This window comes from Tyto alba, unplaced genomic scaffold, assembly GCF_018691265.1.
Source record: "Tyto alba isolate M040663 unplaced genomic scaffold, T.alba_DEE_v4.0 Super-Scaffold_1, whole genome shotgun sequence".
Classification (NCBI taxonomy): Eukaryota; Metazoa; Chordata; class Aves; order Strigiformes; family Tytonidae; genus Tyto; species Tyto alba.
This window is the reverse complement of record NW_024881261.1, coordinates 26,799,976-26,819,407: the sequence shown is the minus strand read 5'-3', so window position 1 is coordinate 26,819,407 and position 19,432 is coordinate 26,799,976. Positions and strand designations below refer to the sequence as shown.

At 36.6% G+C, this 19,432-nt stretch overlaps 1 protein-coding gene across 4 annotated transcripts in view; it reads left to right on the top strand.

Moving 5' to 3' along the window:
* DLG5 (discs large MAGUK scaffold protein 5) overlaps positions 1-19,432 on the top strand; it is a 113,006-nt gene that overhangs the window by 36,416 nt on the left and 57,158 nt on the right. For all 4 annotated transcript variants that reach the window (XM_042789455.1, XM_042789447.1, XM_042789453.1 and 1 more), the window contains exons 2-3: positions 7,162-7,230; positions 18,827-18,992. In XM_042789455.1, coding sequence (XP_042645389.1) covers positions 7,162-7,230; positions 18,827-18,992 — 235 coding nt within the window. The remainder of the gene's footprint in view (positions 1-7,161; positions 7,231-18,826; positions 18,993-19,432) is intronic.

Sequence of the window (19,432 nt, the reverse complement as noted above, 5' to 3'; positions counted from 1 at the left end):
TTTCTTCAGCTGAAATGGAGTGTTGGAGACAAATGATTTGTCAAGACAAAATGCACTCACTAAATTAGAGCTAAAAACCATCTCAGTCAAACAAGACGACAAAGGTTAAAGCAGTTGTTGCTGGTTAAGAACCTGAACAGCTGCAGGACTTTTTGAATAAGTAATAGCAGCAGCAATTATGATTGCATCTTTGGTCCTACTGCTCCAGCAGATATATTTAATAACTTCTGATGTGGTTTCACAGACTACAAGAGATTAAGCTAGTAATTTTATAAATTGCAGAGAAAGAAATGAAAGATTGGAAGATAGCAGGGGCATTATTTCTAGCTGACCTGATATACTAGAGTGTGGTTTTGTTCTGTTTTTAAACGGTCAGAAGTTTTTGTACCTCTTTGCTTTCAGTTACCAGTTGGTAATAAGTGCTGTCCTGGTAATAAAGCTTCATGATAATCTGACTCTTAAAAATTGCTTCTGTCTCACCTCTTTAAGGCATTATTAGAGCATCATGTCCATGGCAAAATAGCTTGAATGCTGTCAGCTGAGGCACTGACATTGTGTGTTTTGTGAATCAAGCTATGTAAATTCAGACCTAAAGATTTCTAATCTTTTCTGCTTCTTTGTGTGAAAAGAGGATGATTTGACCCAATGCTCAGAATGCAGTCAACAAGAACAAATAACACTAATAAAGTATGTGGACAACAGCAAGTGTATCCTAATGGTAAGGTGATAATGTGAAAAAATGAACTACCTTGTTTTCTTGTCTCTTGCCCTTTCCTTTTATCTTTCTCATTGCCACTCTTCCGCTTTTTTTTTATTGAAGGCACGAACGTCTGCTTCCTTTCATAATTCACATTGTCGTAAGGTGCACAGTAGTCCAGTGACTTAGATTTCTCTTAACGATAGGTTGTAAGTTCTTTTCAGTATAACTCATTGTATTGCTTCCTGGCTAAAGGATAAAAATATCTATAGCAATGAGTGTAGATGTTGCAAAAGAGGGTACACTTAGGAATGCATATTTAGAAATACCAGTCTATGAGTTTATTCTACTACGAAGTGTTTTGAATAGATGTTGCTAAGAAAATAGGAATTTTAAAGATATTTCCCTCTAGTGTTGCTTTTAACAGCTGAAGATGAAATGCTATACTTGACTATATAACTGACAACTAGGAACTTAGGCACCTGAACTCAGGGAATCTTTAGTGATGTGTCTGGCCTCCATCAGGTTACTTAACTTTTCCGAATCTAAACTTACAGAGAAATTGCCATATTGAATGAGAATCAGCCTGACTAGTTATTCTGTCACCAGTGCTGGTTTTACTAAATGTTTCAGAGAAAGGTGCCAAAGTCCTTATTCATGTGGGAAGTGTTCTGTCTTTAACAAGAATTTATTGTTAATCACTAAGAATTGATAGTTGGTTTAAGCACTAAAGTATCTATCTATTCCAAACCCACACTTTAAATATTAGTGTCTTAATATTTCATAAACAGGTGGTTGTAAAATGTTTTCTCCATTGTAAAAGGAAAATACACTTTTTGATCTTCACCGTCTATGTGAAACTGTTATAGAAGCAGGCATTTGGGAAATAAAAATGGTAAATTTTAGCCACTTGATTGTTTTAAAGGCCATTTAATGTTAATTTAGTTGTCATGGTGTCATAAAAATAAGAGAATTTCATGCTGCAGAGCACAGTATTAAGGAACTGTAGGTGTGCCCAGTAATAAAACTATGTTTAAAAGCAGATGGGGGGACAGCATACTTTTGCTGATAGAACCTCTACTACTGTTTCACCTTCACTGCTAAGTTTGTACCTTTCTTCTTGGAGTTACTTATATCCTTAAAGTCAATGACTGTGAAATGTCTGTAATAAGTATGGTGTGGATGGAAGCACATACCCACTGGAATGTTTTGTGTGAGGTCAGAATTTAGTGTCTGAACATCAGAAAACTTGCAGGAAATTACTGTGTCTTATGGTTTCTGACAAACCTGGCTGCACAGGCTGCCAAGAAAAGAATATCCTCAGAAGTAGAGCATGGCAGATCCATGTGATCTTAAGCTCCTTGGGCAATTTTGTTTGTTGTAAAGGCAATGGGAACACTGTAATCTGGGTCATTTCCAGTTTGATTTAAACTTCTTTTTTTTTTGCTCCCCCACAGCAAGTAGGAGTCCTGCCAAAGTCAGTTTGGTTTGGTGCACTGAGATGTGGATAAACAAATGTTTGTCACGCTGCCCTCTCATCCGGTGCGTTGGACCTCAGTCAGAAAAATCATTTGCTGACAAGAAGTTGAATCAGCTGGCAATCGCTGCACTGGGAAGGGAGGGGAAGAAAGAACAGAGTTTAATTAACAAAGAAAATTCACAGCAGGGGAGCATGGATAATTGTTTAATGTCATCCTTAAAAGCAGAGATGTAGCAGAAGAAACTCGTGCAGGCAAAGTGCTCCTCCTAGGCTCAGTCCTCCAATGAGCTAAGTGTTCCTAGTTAAAAAGCACACTTAGTTTAGGAGTCAGCCATACTGCAGATGTTAATGCAGTCCTTAAAGGTGGGTGACGTGCCAAGAGCTGTGCCCCTAAGACCAGAGCTCTCCCCATCTTGTGGGATCTAATTTAATGAATTTAATTTATTTAAAAATATCTAATTTAATTCAATTTAAACCCTGGTTCTTCACAGACTGAAACAGATTCAGTATACCTGCCTCTTTTGGCCCTGTGCTGAAGGTATGTATCTGAGAGAGTAATTATTCTTATTCCCACGCAGTCATTTAATTAATATAGCAAATTTTGGAAGATTAAATAGTCTTCTTTCAGTTGAATTATAGGTACAATTTTGTAAATACTTGAGAGTAGAATATACATTTGGGGAAAAAAAAAAATAATTGAAAGCGTAAGTGTAATGAATTTTGGAAAGCTGAGTCCTTGTATTTTATTTTGCCACTATAGGCCTCTTGGATAGACTGTGCTTTAGAGCCATGAGCAGAGCATGTGTACGTACATGTATTTGTATGGAGGAGGATAAGAAGGTTCTACACAGCCATGGCAGTCCTGCTCTTCAGCTTACCTCCACATAATGAAGTCTGAACACAGTATGCTTTTCTTAGAAGTCGTTTAGTAATCTAGCATTTATCCCTAGAAGATATTTCACTTGATCCTTTATGCTGTTTTCTTACAGAAGGTACCAAGTACACACTTGTTTTGGAGGCTTTACTTTGAGATTAGCTGGCTTGTCTTTTTTAGTCTCTATTTGAAGTACAGGTGATGCCCAGTGTTATGTGGTGTTGCACAAGACAAACTTTAGAAAGACAGACGAGAGAAATGTTCTGTTTTAATTTTATGCTAATAATTTAATTCAGTTAATCTAGATTTGGCATTGCTGATGAGGAAGTTGCTTGGTTAGACAGTGGTTGTCTTAAGACATGTAACATTTTTTTTAATTTGTTGTTGTTTTTTCTCCTCCACCATTACTGTCTGTCTTAAGAAGGAAAATATCAGTGTTTCTGTGTGGACATTGTGTGAAAGACGGAGGCAAACTAGAATTCAGTTCCTCTGCTGTCCCTGGAGGTGTCTTTAATAGTTAAGCAACTACTTCCTTTCCTGAATTTGTGAGTTTTTAAGTGGCCTTCCTGTCATCTGACTAATAAAGACAGTAGTAACTTAAGGAAATTTGACTTGCTCTAATTGTTGAAAATAGAAGGAAATGGGAAAGGTTCTCAAGTATATACTGTAGCAGTTTCTAAATCTCTCTGCTCTGCCAAAGCTGTTTAATACATCCAGGAACGGATCCAAAGCTTAAATCTGGATGAGCAAAAAAGAAATGCCTCAAAAGCAAGTTTGCCATGCAAAGACAGGCTGCTTATGCTCTTTTTCCTCTCTGTAAGAATGTGTACCTGTAAAAGACAGGTCACTCAGGTTTGGTTTTTTTTTTTTTTTTTTTTTTTGGTTGTGGGTTGTTTTGTTGTTGTTTTTGGTTTTTTGTTTGTTAGATTAAGTATGAGTAGTAGCTATTGTGCTTCTTGGAATCCTGTCATTTCAAGTTGTAATTTTGAATTTAAAGAATATGTCAGCAATTGCTGTTAGTGAACTGAAATCTAATGTAGCAACTTTTGTACCGGTGGACTTTGGCATGTGAGGTGGATACTAGTGGAAAAATATGAAGGACAAATATTTGGAAAAGTATGGTGGAAGGCATGTGAGCTCCTAGGTGTGAAGCACTTCCATCATTAATCTGAAGAAGTAGTCAGCTTTTTGTTGGTTTTTGTGTTCTGATGCTATTTTCTGTGCAGTTTGACAACTGGACAGTCAGAATGTTTTAAGGATTTGAAATAAAGCAGAAGATTGTTTGTAAGGAGGGGTGGGGGTGGTTTTGCAACAAATTTCTTAAAACACCATGGTTGTGTAGCTCATGAGTAAGCAGGGTGTTACAGTACCTTTGTTTACAGAAACTAGCTTCTGCCTTTTTCCTTGACATTTTGCTGTATCTGAATTCCTATTGGGGAAAACATCTTGAATGTTTTCACTTATGTGAGGGTACATCCTACAGAGTGGGGAAAAGCTGTCTTGATGCATTTTTCAGGTACTACTGAGGTATTCCTAGTTTGATAAAGCAGAATATGTCAAGTACCATGCTACTTCAGCCTGAATTGAATGCATGGATGTGAATTAGTTCAGTGTGTAAAGATGAATTTTAACATTGTGAAAGCTATGTGGAGTCATCTGGTTATTGTTTCTGATGCTTACTAATACTGCTTCTGATGACAAAGGTGGCATGTGTTACAGATACTGGTCTCATGTCCTGTGTACTTTAAAAACAAACCAAAACCAAACATACCCACAGCCTTGGAAACCAAACAAATGGTAATAGATTTTCTTTTTAATTTTTATTAGAAGTGAGGAATTATGAATGAGTCAGATAATTCTTCCCCTCTTCACAATCGTACGTTTTCTTGTGATAACGTGCCATGCATACCAGATCTTGCATTTACAAATCTGAGCTAACAGTTTAAGAACATTGCTAGGGAGAGTCATATGTCTCCATTGATGAAGTCAGCTTCACAGAAGTTTTCTATCTATTCCAGGGAGCAGAATTTAACTCTTTTGAGTCCTGACTTTGTCGTCTTTTCCTATGTTAAAAGCCAGAGAGGATCAGTGCTTTGTGAAGATAACAGCAAGATCAGCTAAGATGATGAGATTTTGAGTGTTTTCTTACTCTAGTCTTAAAAGTAAATGAAAGCAGCTAACAATCAGTAAAAGTCTGTTTAGGTATGGGACTACTATGAAATTTTTTAGAGGAAATTTTGTCTTAAATTGCTGAGTATAATTGTGTCACTTCTTGGCACGAGATTTTATTGTGCTTGTCCCACGCAGTTTTGATAGAATCTCAGTACATGTTCTGTCATAAAGATGTCCTACTTTAACACATTGATCTACTTATTTCATTTTCCCTTATGATTCTAATTCTTTTGGTCTAGACTACAAGAAATAGTCCAAATCATACGAGTTTAGAATATGGAAAGAGGTTGATTTTAATTAATGCAGAAATTATTTGGCTTTCTGTAAGATTTAATGAAATAGGAACACAGCTTAAATTGTTATGTGAAAATGTTTTAAATGGAAGCAAAAATGCACAGCAGAATTTTTTTATTTCTGAAGCCTGTGTGTCAGTGACATGCTTGTCATATTTTTTATTTTAAAATTGGAACAAAAAACTAACATCCTGTACAATCCACTAGAATTATTTGTAACCAGTACATTTTGATCATTTCTCCCAGTGATTTGTCAGGTTAATCAGTCTGCTTCAAGATTCAGTTTTTTTTTTTACTGGTATTTATTTTCTGCAGTGTCTGCTAATAAAACTGGAGGATTTGCTTGGAGGGATTTTCCTTACATTGAAATACTTGTTTAAGTTTGCCTTTGCCTAGATGTCATTCCTTGTATCAAATGTAAGAGTCTCATTTTTTTTGGTCAAGATAAATAAACACACCCCATTAAAGTTGGGTTCCATATCACTTTTACTAGTTGAAGATTGGGCCCTCAGTGTGTTTGCTTTTTAAAATTTACTTTGCAGTTATTGCTTGTGTTGTTAGTAAACTTATTTTATCACATCTTGCCTTTTCTTCATCTAACACCATGGTAGTTACAGCTGTCATGTCCTCTCCTACTAAGAAGCAGAGGAGATGAGTGAAAACTAGGGATTCTTTCTTATTTTCAAACCTGTCCTTTCTTTAATCTGTTTCAAAGGTACATCCATGCATTTAATCTCATGCTGCTTCTCAGTTTTTATTTCTTAATTTGAAAGAGACTGGAAGAAACAAATGTTGAAACATAAGAAGGAGGACTATAGGCAGCTCCTTAAAGTATTAAAACTGTCTTGGAGCTTGGCTGTTGTCAAGACAGGTCTTGCATCCTTGCTGGTGCTGAAAATGGAACGGATTTCAAATCGCTTTTGCACATAATCACCTCCTGTTTTTACTGCAGCATGCTTATCCTGTTTGTGAGAGATGGTGGAGCTGTTTAGTTTTTAAGGTTTTGAAGTAGGACTTCTAGTTCTTCTGGTAAGTAAAATCTAGCATACTTCTAAAATAACTAAAGTAAAAGGTGTTTCTGTCTATTGATCTATTAATACGTGAAAAAACTTGCTGTCATCTGTAACAGCAGATAGCTTTGTAAGTCTTTGCTTTTAAGGTCAGATACTGAAAGTTGCAAATAGATGCAAGCAAAATTTATTTACCAGTGGAATTAAATTTCTAAGTCTGAAGGAAGTTTGAGGAGAAGAATACGAATCAGTTACATAATGAAATAGGAGCTGGTACATGTAAAAAAGATAAGAAACCAAAACAAATTCTGACTGTTGTCACGGGTATCACTCAAAATCTTCATAATATAGAGATGGAACCCTGTATTTTCAGTGTACCTGAAATAACTACTGTATTAGTTCAGTAGTTTGCTGAACTTGTGTTTACCAAAATGATGTCCTACTCAGTGCACAGTGCAATGTTAATTTACCAATTGTACTTTTCCTATGAGAATTTTAAGCATGTGTGTGTTTTTAGGTGTGTGTTTTCTCTAATTCAGCATGTTTGGCATCTACACTATCAAGAAAATGAATGGCTAGCTTTGTGGGGAGGAGAAGAATAAAAAGTAATATGGTCTTTATTTTTCTAATTCTAGGGTCTACTTACAGTGTGCTGTCCATAATGCCTTCTGATTCTGAAAGCAGCAGTTCTCTGAGCAGCATTGGTGAGTAAAGTATTAATCTAATTGCTTGATGAACATGTCTTTTGGGAGCTGGGAGAACAAGTTTTTAAGGTTGCCTTTGGGAAGGATAGAGGGATTCCAGTCATAAAATCAAAGAAGTTGAACTATATGATGTAACCATGCATCTTCAACAGGAAAAGGTGTACCTGTTTTGTGTAGTTCAAGGTAAGCCTTTCCAGGTCTGTATGTAGTAGTTGCCAATGGAATTGGTTACATTTGGATACATTAAATGATGAAATTATGCTTTGAGTTATTTAACAAAATGATGTAAAAATGGCAATGTTAGGCTTATACAAGTCTGTGCGTATAAAAATAAATATAGGCATGCATATATGTGTATGTATATTTTTATGTAGATGTTAAAATAGTAGTTGGAGTCAAAACCATCATATAAATTAGAAATATTCTTATCAAAGGTCATAGCCTTTTAAATTTTTGGAAGTGACTGAAGCTTTAATGCTTTTTTTTTCCTGCATGCAATTGCTTCATTTTCTCTGTTTTTCAAGTCACTGGGAAAGACAAAATATTCAAAAAAAAAAAAAAAAAAAGTATAGGTAAAGGAAATGTGGGCAAAACACCTCTAACAACAAGATGATCGTGGAATAGCTGTATTAGCTGTCAATTTTTCTCTACTTATACAAGTAACTTCTATTGTGAAATCCATGTCAAAGTCATTTGCCTTGGATAGGGAATGTAGGCTTTTGCATATTTAAAGTTCCACTGTGTATCACGCATCTGTAGACTTCCCTGACAGCACCAGGCAAGTCAACTGTCTGTTTAAGGATGTGGGTAGACATCTGTTGCCATCATTGAGTTGAACTTTTAACTCCAGCATGCAGGAACAAGATTATAGTCTTGACTGAACTATTTGCTGAAAATACAGGAAGCTGTGACATGTTAGTTTGGTTTTTATCAAGATCACACTTGCATGCTCTTACCTGAAGGAAGGGTATGATGAATAAATTTGGGCTGGAAATAGGAAGAACAAAGTTCCTAAGTTTTTAAGATAACCAGACTCAGAAAGGAGCCTTCCAAAGAAGGAAGTTCTTCTCAGGTGAAATCTAGTAAGTTTGTGAAATAATTGGATGAAGTGGTGCCTGAGATACAAGATGTAGGTGGTCCTTTCTAGTTCCATGTTCCTGATTTTGAAAAGGAAAGGTATACTTAATTTTTTTTTTTTTTCCATTTTTTATAACTGAGTGCATTGTATCTGGCCTGTTGTAATTTTGGAAGTAAAGGTAGGTAGCTGAACAGCTACTTTTTACCATCAAGAAGAGAATTTTTGCTTTAACAGTGACCACTTGCAAGCTACAGGTACATGGCCTCTATCTTATTAACTTTCTGTGGCATAGTACCTTATACGAGTGAGGGATTCCTGTTTCTGAACACTTATTTACAATTTAGCATGTTAATTCTGAGATGTCCATTATTTTCATATACGACTCAGTACTGAATCTGAACTATGTTCTGTTCATGTTTTAAGATACTGAAGTTCATACTGAACCCTGATCTGTGTATTTTACATAAAGGGCTGTCCTTGGAAGTCTTTTACACCTTTGTTGTGTGCAGTGATCAAAGGTATTTGTAACCTAAAAATTAAGTGACCCACTATTAAACAAAACTTGTGATCTAGTATTCTCTGTAGTTTCTTATTAAAAATATTAAGTTGAGTTAGATATTTAATTTTTAATACATTAACAGCTACGGGAATTCTTTGTTTGAAGCTGGCATATTTGTTTTAAAGTCTGCTTATAGACTTGTTATAAATGAGTATCATTTTTTCCCCCCAACCTTTTCTTCTCCTCATCTTATTCTGCAAGAGATAATATTTTAATGTAATCTAATATCAATAACAAAGTTTCTCTGCTTAATAACCAACATATCCTGGTAGACATGTTTGCAAGTCACTTCAAAGCTGCAGTCAGATTATTTTAATACTGACTGATTTGTTGAATGACAAACCATCATAACTGAAAATGTTTGCATGCCAGCTCCCCGAAGGCACTTTGTATGACTTCTTTGAATGGAATCCCAACAAATACTGAGTTGCTATGGCATTTCAGTATTTTCACATACATCTTCCCCCCCCATTCCGTTCCCATCTCACTGGAATACATTTTCACAAGGGTAATTCTGTGTAGTGGAAATAAGTTTAGCCTGTGAAATGAATGCATCAGTGAAAAAAGGTAAATAGCTCATGGCTTGGAGACAATGTAAGCTTTGGAATATGGTCAGTTTGACACTGATAGTCATATCTACTTGCATGTGTACATAAAGGAATATTTTCGTTTCCCCACTCATGTGGACCTTCCTCATGGGGCAGAAAAGGGATCTATTTTATTATTCTAGAGTTCAAAGCAGTGGTTTTCATTAATATTTAACATTTTTATTTCTGGTTTATCTTCTGTTCGTTGAGCAACTCAGAAACACATTAACACATTTGACTTTTCAGAAGAAATGAGAAAGGTATTGGGGTCACTAGTTAAGTCCAGATAAAGAAGCAGAGAGTGAATCTTAGCATCTTCTAATTAGGAGAGATAATACAATCTTTCGTTTGTAGTCTTTGGACTCCCTGGTTTATAACAGTAACTACAGAAGGGTATGTGTATATGCTTCACCTTTTCTTCCCAATCTTAATCACTGTAGCTGTTGTTGGAGGTGGTTTCTGCTGCCAGCATTCCTTAATTAAGTGATCTTTTCCTGAAATACTTCCAAGCCAGGATGTTGTGAAATTGAGATGATTCTGTATGTTTTAACAGCTCAGGATTTCTGAGTTAATTTATGAAGCCAGTGTATATAACAACAGGTTTATTTTCCTGAAAAAGACCCTGATCTAAGAACTAAGCTTAAATAGTACCAAGATGACTGTTTTTAAAAGGTAGTTCTAAGAAAACATGGGCTCAGTCTCCATCAAATAAATAAAACATGGTGTTAGGATTTGGAAAGAAAGAGGGAAAGATGAGAGAACATAATTTTATCACTATATGAACCTGTCGTGTGCCTGAGTCTTGGGCGTATTTGCAGTTCTGATTCTCCCATTGGAAGAGAAGAGCTCAGCAAACATGGAGAGCAGTAGCAGGGATGAGCAGTTATGGAGCAGCTTCTGTACAGGGAATGACTGGATATGCTGGGGTTCTCTCAGCCTTCAATAATGTCATAGCCCTAATATAAGAAGAGAGCAAGGAGTGATATAACTTGCATAATGTGTCTCAGAAGAGTTTAGGGTAGTCGATCCAGAGTACTGTGGCATCCAAGCCTTTTTTTCCCCCCTTTCTTTGCCTAGATGGGCTTGCAGGGTGTGAGGGATGCAACAAGAATGACCTTCCGGCCTCGTGTGTGTGGTAGAATAAGCAGTTGAGTGGAACCCAGTTTTCCCACCTGTGTAGCAGCCAGGGTAGCAGCCTTGGAGAAGAAACTCCTCTTTGTAGGTTTATTTGCCTTGACCATAGGTGTACCCATCTTTTTACTTTTGTATATGTATGTACATAAAAATACAGAGCGTGACAGGTCTTTGCTCTTCAGAGGCTTTTATTGTATATTTTCCTCACCATTCACAATTGGTTTGAATGATAGTATTTTCGTTTTTCCTTTATGCACCCTTCCTTTTCTTTCCTGTGTATTAATAAAGTTTGTGCTGTGCATGTAAAATAGGTAGTTTTGATGGTACTGAGGGCAAATATTCACTGTTAATTTCCAAAAGAGGTACAATATAAACTGCTGTAATCCCTGCATCCCACCATTGTACTTCAGCCCCACCTTCTTCCCCCCAAAGGAACAAAACCTCAGTAAATTGTCATGTTCTCTCTGTATATCCCTTTTCTTTGCTCTTGGCTAACAACAAAGATTTTTGTGTGTAAATAGAAGCATCCTTCATCTGCCCACTCCCCATGCCCAGCAGACTTTCTGAATGGAGCTACGATCCTGGGTCTCTGACATCAGAATAATTATTTATGGAGATTCAGTGCCTGGCGTGCCAAGCACAGAACGACAGTGTCACTTAGGAATTGGGTGGAAACCAGTGACACAGCTATACGTGACAGTCACTGGCTAGTGTCCCACTTGACCAGTCATGATAATGGGAAGGAAAAGAACACAGAATAAGGACCCCCTTCAAAAAAATTTAGAAAAGGTAAAAAGAGAAAAAAAAAAGTGCCCATTTGTATAGTGCATTCAGTCATTTGACATGGATAATTTTGAAGATAAATGCTCACCAAGCACTGAATTGAACTTAGATTACAGTCCTGGAAACTGGCTCTGGGTGGCCCTGCTTGAACAGGAGGGTTAGACCAGATGTTCTTTCTCTATCGCAGTAGATAATTTTCTAGACCTGTAAGGAAAGATTGAAGGCCTTTGTTCTGAAAGATTATCTGTAGAAGATATAATGCTAGTCAGATATCACCCTATTTATACAATACTTCAGCCTGAAATCATCAAACTGTTGTGTTATGGGAAGCAGCAACACAGTGTCCTTGTTAGTTTCTGTGCCTTTCTACTTCCAATTTGCGTATTTTTAACTTTTTACTTTCCTTGCTCTTTTCTTCCAAATTCAGGCTCCTTTCTTTCTTTTTACAATAGCCAGGTCAGTTATTGTTCTGTCCCATGTTGCCTAAAAAAATCCATTGTGAATTGATTCCCAGAGTATGTTTCAAGACTTTTGATGCCCAATACTACATTTACAGCCTCCAGGAGCATACTACTGACCTAAGCAATACGATGCCATGTGACAGTATTAAAGTTTCTGGAATCAAGCCATTTTTTACCTACCCTAATGCCATAATGAAACTTTGGAGTTTTCGTTTAGTTATTTAAAAATATGATTCTTCCTCCCCTCCTCAATGTACAGTACTTTTTTTTTTTTTTTTTTTTTTTCCCATTCTTTCTTTTAATCAATATTTTTTTAAAAGAAATGTTTAATAGAAACCAGGAGCTTGCATGCAGAAGTCTGGCAATGACTCTGAGGATAGCCTCCATTATGCCTTTTTCAAGATGAGTTTTTAACAAAAAGACATAGTATACTCTTCTATTCTTTGAAAATATACTGAGATCCTAATAAGAAGGATTTTTGAAATGTAGAAGGCCTTTGATTTTTCCACATGTATGATTTCCTTCTTTCCATAGCCAGATCTCTGCATTGGTTTGATTACAGCTGTCAATCTGGTGTCTTCTTCATTACACATCACATGTTATCAACTTTATCTTTTAAGTTTTAACAGACTATTATTGTTCCAGCTGTTCAGTTCTTTGCAAACGGTGTTACTTTTTTAGTCATAAATGTTTTTTCTTGCTCTTCTCTGTTCATATCGCTGTACTACCTTTTCCTGTGGGAATTTACATAGCAGTCTGCAATAAACACCACCATTGGCACAACAATTTAATGACTTCTTCTTGCAGCCACCAGGTGGTCACATATCTGTCCCCACTAAGCTTGTCCAACTTTGACTTCAACTGACAGTATTTTCTTGCTTAACACTTTATTAGTTTATCAGCCTTATAAGCTATTTACAAGCAGTTTTTCACTAATTTCAAGTTACTTAATCTGAGTGCCTTAATTCTTACTCCAAAGCAGACATTACCTACCCCTTTCCTATCAGATGATAATTTCTTCCTGGCAATGAGTAGTCTTTCATTTCCCATTTTCAAGTTGGCCATTTTGACAACTGTCCTTTGATTTCAGTTGATTGCTTCACACTTTCTACAGCTTTGTGTAACAATGTAATTGTTTTCACTATTCATAGGAAGTGTTCAGTTGCAGCTGTGGTTTATGATACTGTTTCAGTCAAAGATAAACATTCTTTCCCAGTCTGAAAGTGTGATTTATTTATTTCCCCCCCAGGAGCCTATAGGATTCTCTAGTTGTATTTCTTGGTTTTTTTTTTACTAACACAAACACAAAATTTATATTTGGTAAAGATACCTGAACGGTTAACACATACTGACAAAGGAACAAGTGACAATATTATACCTGCTGAAAGGCCACAAGTGAATGAGAAAAGATATTAGTAATACTACCAGTACATTACATCAGAATAATTTTCTGTACTGCAGTGATTTCTTTCAGTGTTCCACCTCCTTGCCAATCAGTCTCTCTATTCAGAAGTCACTTCCCTGTAAAATTTGGCTTCAATGATTGAGTTAAACCTCTTTCTATAGATTTATTTACTATGTAGTTTTCTTGTCCTTTGACCTGAATAGTACCTGTTTATTTTGCTGGAAACAAGATTTTTTAACTTACAAAATAAACACTTCCTTGCACAAACTTAAAGTAACTTCAGTCTCCTTCTATGTTACTCAGTTCATGATTCATGTAGATGTTTCTAGGACTGATCCTTAATTTCTTTACCTAATTTTCGGTGTGTTTGTTAATAACCATCTTCTCTTAAGTGATAAATGCTCTGAATAGCTTTAGTATTGTCACTGACTTCAGTGACATCCATTTCCAGGCAGCTATGGGTTGATGTGTAGTCATGCACGGTGTTCTCTCAACTTCTGTCTTTTCAGAGGTACCCAAGAATTACTCAGTGGATGTGATACCCTGTTTTAAAAAGCAAACAGTAACAACAAACAAGCTGACCTTGCTGATGTATACTGATGCAGTCTTGGAGGAAGGGCATTGGGGTTTTGTTTGGGTTGGTTGGTTGGTTTGTTTGTTTGATAGTTAGTTGTTTTGTTTTTGTTTTTTAAACATCTCCTGTTATGAATCAATTTGAGTTACTTCTTGGTCTCTTAAAGGTTCTGCATAGATAGGGCATGAGAACCACTAATGAAGAGCTGATGGCTTCGTGATATTTTGTTTACTATAATATCACCTTAACATTAAGCAGCTCCCCGGGGGAATTTCTGAAGATTTGGTTGGTCTATAGTGATTTGAATGGAAATATAGTGTGTGTGAATACCTATCTGTGCTCCAGACAGCATGTCTGGAACATGGTGTCTTTCACTGCTCCCTGGGGCCCTTTATCAGTCTGCGCATTCAGAAAATCCTTCTGGTGTCAGCAGTTTCCTCCTGGGGCTTTCAAACAGTATGGTGAGGTGAGGGTCACAACTTCGCTACAGAAGATGTGAAGGAACAAGCAGTGGTCAACTCTTGTCCCCTTGGGTGGTGTGCAGTGGCTGACCCTAGTCACTGTCCCTTTGGGTTTGGATTGGACATTTTTGTCTAGGCCATGCTTTCAGTGTGCAGTTGTAAGCCTGACAAATGTAGGGTTGGAGCTTTCCCACCAGAGAGTTCCCGAATGTTCAAACCTAGAAGCTTCCACTGTATTTTCCTTGGTCATGGTAAGAGATTTTACTCTCTGTTGTATTTCAGCTCAGCAGAGTTCTGCAGGGACTTTCTGAACTGACATATCTGCTCTTTTTTCCGCCTCCTTGCTATTTTTGAGTATTAGGTTGTAGATTTTTCTTTTCATGTAGATCTTTTTAGAACCACTGTTCAATTCTTTCTGAAGTCTTAAGCTTACTGAAGTTGAAAATGTGTTTTACATGCTGGTGGATTTGTTTAGCTTGTTATATTCTGCATTAAAACAAATATTGAAGTGCTACCCATTCTTTTGTCCTTGCAGGTTACATGATCCTCACTGCTTTCATAACCTATTAGGTTTTCTGTCTGTCAGATAAAACTATTTCCACAGTTCATTATTCTATCTTTCAGTTTCCTTTCCTCAATGTACTGCTGCTTGTTTTTATTAATGTTTTGTTTTACCTGCATGCAGTTCTGTTCTGTGCTCTTTGCTATTTCAGGATGACTTCAAAAGACATAGCTGAAGAAATGTATCTACATGATAACTTCTGATATGTAATTCTGTTCTAGTCCTCATAAATTATTGAAATAAAGTAAATATTTTAGCGCACATTTTCCTACAGCAGGCATAAGTCTTTACTCCCTACCCCTTCCTGAGCTTAGGGAGAAAACCTGTTGATAATGCTTTGCAATACATCTTGCAAGTCTCTTTTAACATTTTTTTGTCATGATTTAAAGGGTATAAAGAGATAATATTTTGAATATTTCTGATTTTATTTTTTTACAAAAGAAAGCAATGAAAAAGGCTTGACTGTACAATGAATAGTCTCCTGTTTGTTTGCAAGAATTGCCCCAAATTTATGAGTTTAAGAAAATGATCATAAAATTCACACATGCTGTTAGCTTGTGATAGATTGCCTTCTGAATTAGTTGAATCTGTCATACAAGTGTATTTCTCAAAGTAATGAGTTTATTACAATTCAAAATACATTAATGATGTTTCTTAAAAAGCAGCTGTTTATGCATTGGTACCCATTTTCCCACCTCAACATGATGTTGACTTGGTATTATAGTACCTCTTGTTCAGGTTAACAAGTTTCCCAGCCCTGTTTCTCTTAAAATGTTTGAGCAGGTTTGTTTGTTTTGTTTTGTTTTTTTTTCCCCAAAATTGCTACCCCACCCCCAAATACAAAGCTAACTAAGCAGTGGTTTCTATGTGGCTGTATTATGTCTTCCATCACTGATGATTAGAGGAATCATCAAGAATTGTATTTGGTATGTACTACAGCAATGGATCTTTGTGGTTTCTGTGAAGTCCAGCATTTGGACTATAATTATGGAAGATATGATTGCTCCAGCTTCTCTTTTTAAGGCTTTTCTTTTATACAACATGTGATGAAAATACTGCAAAATCTTGCTTTAGATTAAGTCAGTGCCTACTCAGGACTTAATACATGTACAGCATTGTGGGCAAAATGCATTTTGCCCACATGACACATCCCTGCTGGTGCCTGTTTCAGGAGTTGGTGGAGTGCTGCCTACCTGGAGGCTGGCCAGGGAGGTGACTTCCATAGCGTTGGGTTCTCGGAGCCCAAGTGCAGCTCACATGAAAAGTGAGTCATGAGGCTTACAGAAGCAGATGAATGAATTGCACTTGGCAGAACATGTAGTAAGTCCATTTTCAACAAATCTAGGTTATGTGAGGGAGCAGGTGAGTTACTGAAAGGTGGCATAATTTGGATAATGGAGATTTAGCCTTTAGACTTGTACATTTTAGGACCAGTTTGACTGGTTAAAGTGCAGAAAAGAAGTACCGTTGTGTAAAATGTGCTGTCAGATGGAAAAAATACAAAGCTGGAAGCAGAGGTCACTTTTCTTCTACTGCATCAGGATGTCGGATTCAATGAAAGGGTTTTAGCATTCAGGTATAAAAGCCCCTTTAAAGGAAATAAAGAGTATTTAATTTTTTTGATGAAAGAGGAGTTTACTAAATTAATTTTTGTTGTTGTTGTTGTTTTGTTTTTGTGTTTTGGTGTTCTTTTTTTTTTTTTTTAGCACCCATAAATCTGATACAACATTTGTGAGACCTTTTGTACAACTACTGAAAATGTAAGGTTGTTAGTAAATCAAGCAAAGATAAACTTTTTGGACTTTTTTTAAGGATAAGAGGGCAATATCTGGATTGTATCGATCTGTGTTTTTACAACACTTAAAGCATACATCTCTTGGCTGATATTATGCATTGACAACAATATAATTGCATTTGAGATGAAAGTATTTGTTGATGTACTTGTAAAAAGCGACAAGTTAATGAAAAATATCCTTTTCTAGTACTAAGACAAATGACTTTACATTAGTCAAGAAAGCTTCTTTCCTAAGCTAATTAGCCTATCTTTATTTAAAGCAGTCTCATCTTGCTTGGCACAGTTTTGGGACTGTGTGCACAAATGTTCTCCTTGCTTGAAGAAGATTGTCACTGGAATGCTGTCAAAGCTGGGAGGGGAAAGAGGTGGAGAAGCAGAAATATAGTTCCTGCCTCCTTTTACTGTGTTTCAGATTCCCAGAGCAGCTGTTGCATGGTTGTGTAGTGGACACTGTCCATGGGGCTGCTGCTGGGATTAACGCTGACACCAGTGATGGACTCCTGTTAATTTAATGCCCTTTCCTTCATGTGAAGCACACCAGCCTTCCTGATTTATCTCTTCCTTCTTCTTGTGTCCCTCACATCCTGTTGATCTGTTTTGCTCACAAGCAGCCCCAGAATGACAGATAAGCTTATGAACTTCTCCATAAGGATGAGAAGGGGACTTTTTCAGTGTTATATATATCCTGATGTGTCAGCTCAAGTGAGAAGTTATAGAGGTTGCCACTGGATTTACCCAAGACCATGCAGCCTGTCATTACCTGAATTAGATTTGCTTGCCTTTACCTTTTCACTTATTTATGAAATTACCTGCTCATTGATGTGTCCAATCTATTCGAAATTAATACATGTTCTAACTTTTTTTTTTTATCTGTCCATATGTTTTTTTCTCTATTTATTCCCTATGTCATAAGCCCAGGATAATGCATTTTTATTATTACTAGTTTCTGTATAATCTTGCCTTAAAAATTTTGTAGAATGGTTCTTATTTTAAAAAAAGAAAGTATAACTGAATTTAAAAACTGTGAGATCCTTAGTCCTTATGGATGAAGGGGCTCCATCTGGATGGAGAAGTGAAACTGTGTAGTAGGAGAAAGCCCAAATCCAGTCTCCATTGGGAATTGTTTTGAGTGATGCAAGTTTGTGTTTTTCTACAGAATGTAGGTTGTTCCTTCAAATTTTTATTTTTTCCGTTCACTATTAGAGCATTTGCATACATTATTATGCAATAGTTAGATTAAAAGAACATTCTGTGCTCATAAAATCTCATTACAGAATTACAGTAACAGCTGAAAGGAATAAGAACAGAGATCCTATTATCTGAGATGCTGTATGTATGATAGCCCTGAGACTGCATTTATTTTGGTGTGGGGACTTCAAAGCACAGGTAGTTCTACTTAAAAGTTGGAGGGAGGATTTGCATTCTGCACTGCCTTCCTGAACTGGGTTTAGAGATAAAAAGCCAATCCTTGCAACTCATTAGCATTTGATCAGATGAAATAACGAAATTATTTATTTGAGGAGAGAATTGTCAGAGAGCGTTATTTTGCTATTATATCTTTTGTTTCTTCATTTAAAAAAAAGGCATAATAAAGGTGCATCCTAACAAGTTAATGCATATGTCAGCAACTTGCTTCAATTGTATAATTATGCAGACTATCTCTTTGTATTGGGATAGCTATCTGAGAAGATAGTAGGCATCATCATTTATCTCTGATATTAAGAAAGCTGAGAATGAAAGAGTCCACAAAACTTTTTAATGTATGTCTGACCCTTAGAGGAAATTTGATGTGTAGTCCAGTTGCAGTGATTGTAATTTGCTCGTTTAGGCCATTGTTGTTAAAAATGTAGCCTATTTCTCATGAATTGGTGGTAAGTCAAATCTTTAATTTCACATACTGGAGTGATAAATTACGACATGTAAAAGCATAGAATTGCATTCAAAATAAATGCTGGCAGTAGCACACAGCAGAATAGTATGTTTGTGCTGCTAGATAAAGTAATAGGAAAAGAGCTCCTGTGCTGTAGTAGTTTCTCTGATGTCACTAGGGTAAATTGATGTGGGTTGAAATTTTTTTTTTTTTTTTTTTTTTTGGAAGAAATCACATGGTTCTTTATTAGAAATAACTACATAACAGTGAAGCTGTATTGTTCTTTTGAAGAGTTCTCTGAATGCCAATTATTTATCTCTTGGTCAGGTACGACTGGTAAGGCATCATCCCCACCACCTGTTATAGACACAAGACAGATGAGTGAGAAGCTGGAGACAATATTATATCAGCTCCGTCAGGTAACTCGAGAGAGGGATGACCTGCGCAAGAGACTTGCACTTTCGTCTCCTGGATCAACTTTTGATGACTGCAGGTAAAAATAAAGGAAGGGTAACATTTTAATTCTCAGTAGTGTTTTTAGGTGTCTTGATTTCTGCTTACCTGTAAAGCAGCAAGGATATTACAATGTATATATGTTGCTTGTAACCTGTTTGAATCCTGGTGATGTGTGTCTATGTAGGTGACCAAGTCCAGGTTTCAGAGCTGCCTGTTGAATGTGGATTCCCACTTCCTTCAGCAATTTTGCTGTGGGAGTGAGGGGAGTAGGGCTTATCTCTATATTGAGATGAAAGCAAACAAGTTGTTCAAGCTTCTTGGGTTATGTTGTGGGAAGAGAAAGAAGACAGCGGCTGAAGCATTTACTGATTTGAAAGCAAGAGAAAAGAAAGGGAAATAGCTCTGAATGCTTGACTGGAGGACAGAAATTAGGAGAGAAAAGATCTCTGCTATTCCTGTGCTTCTGAAACAAGAGAG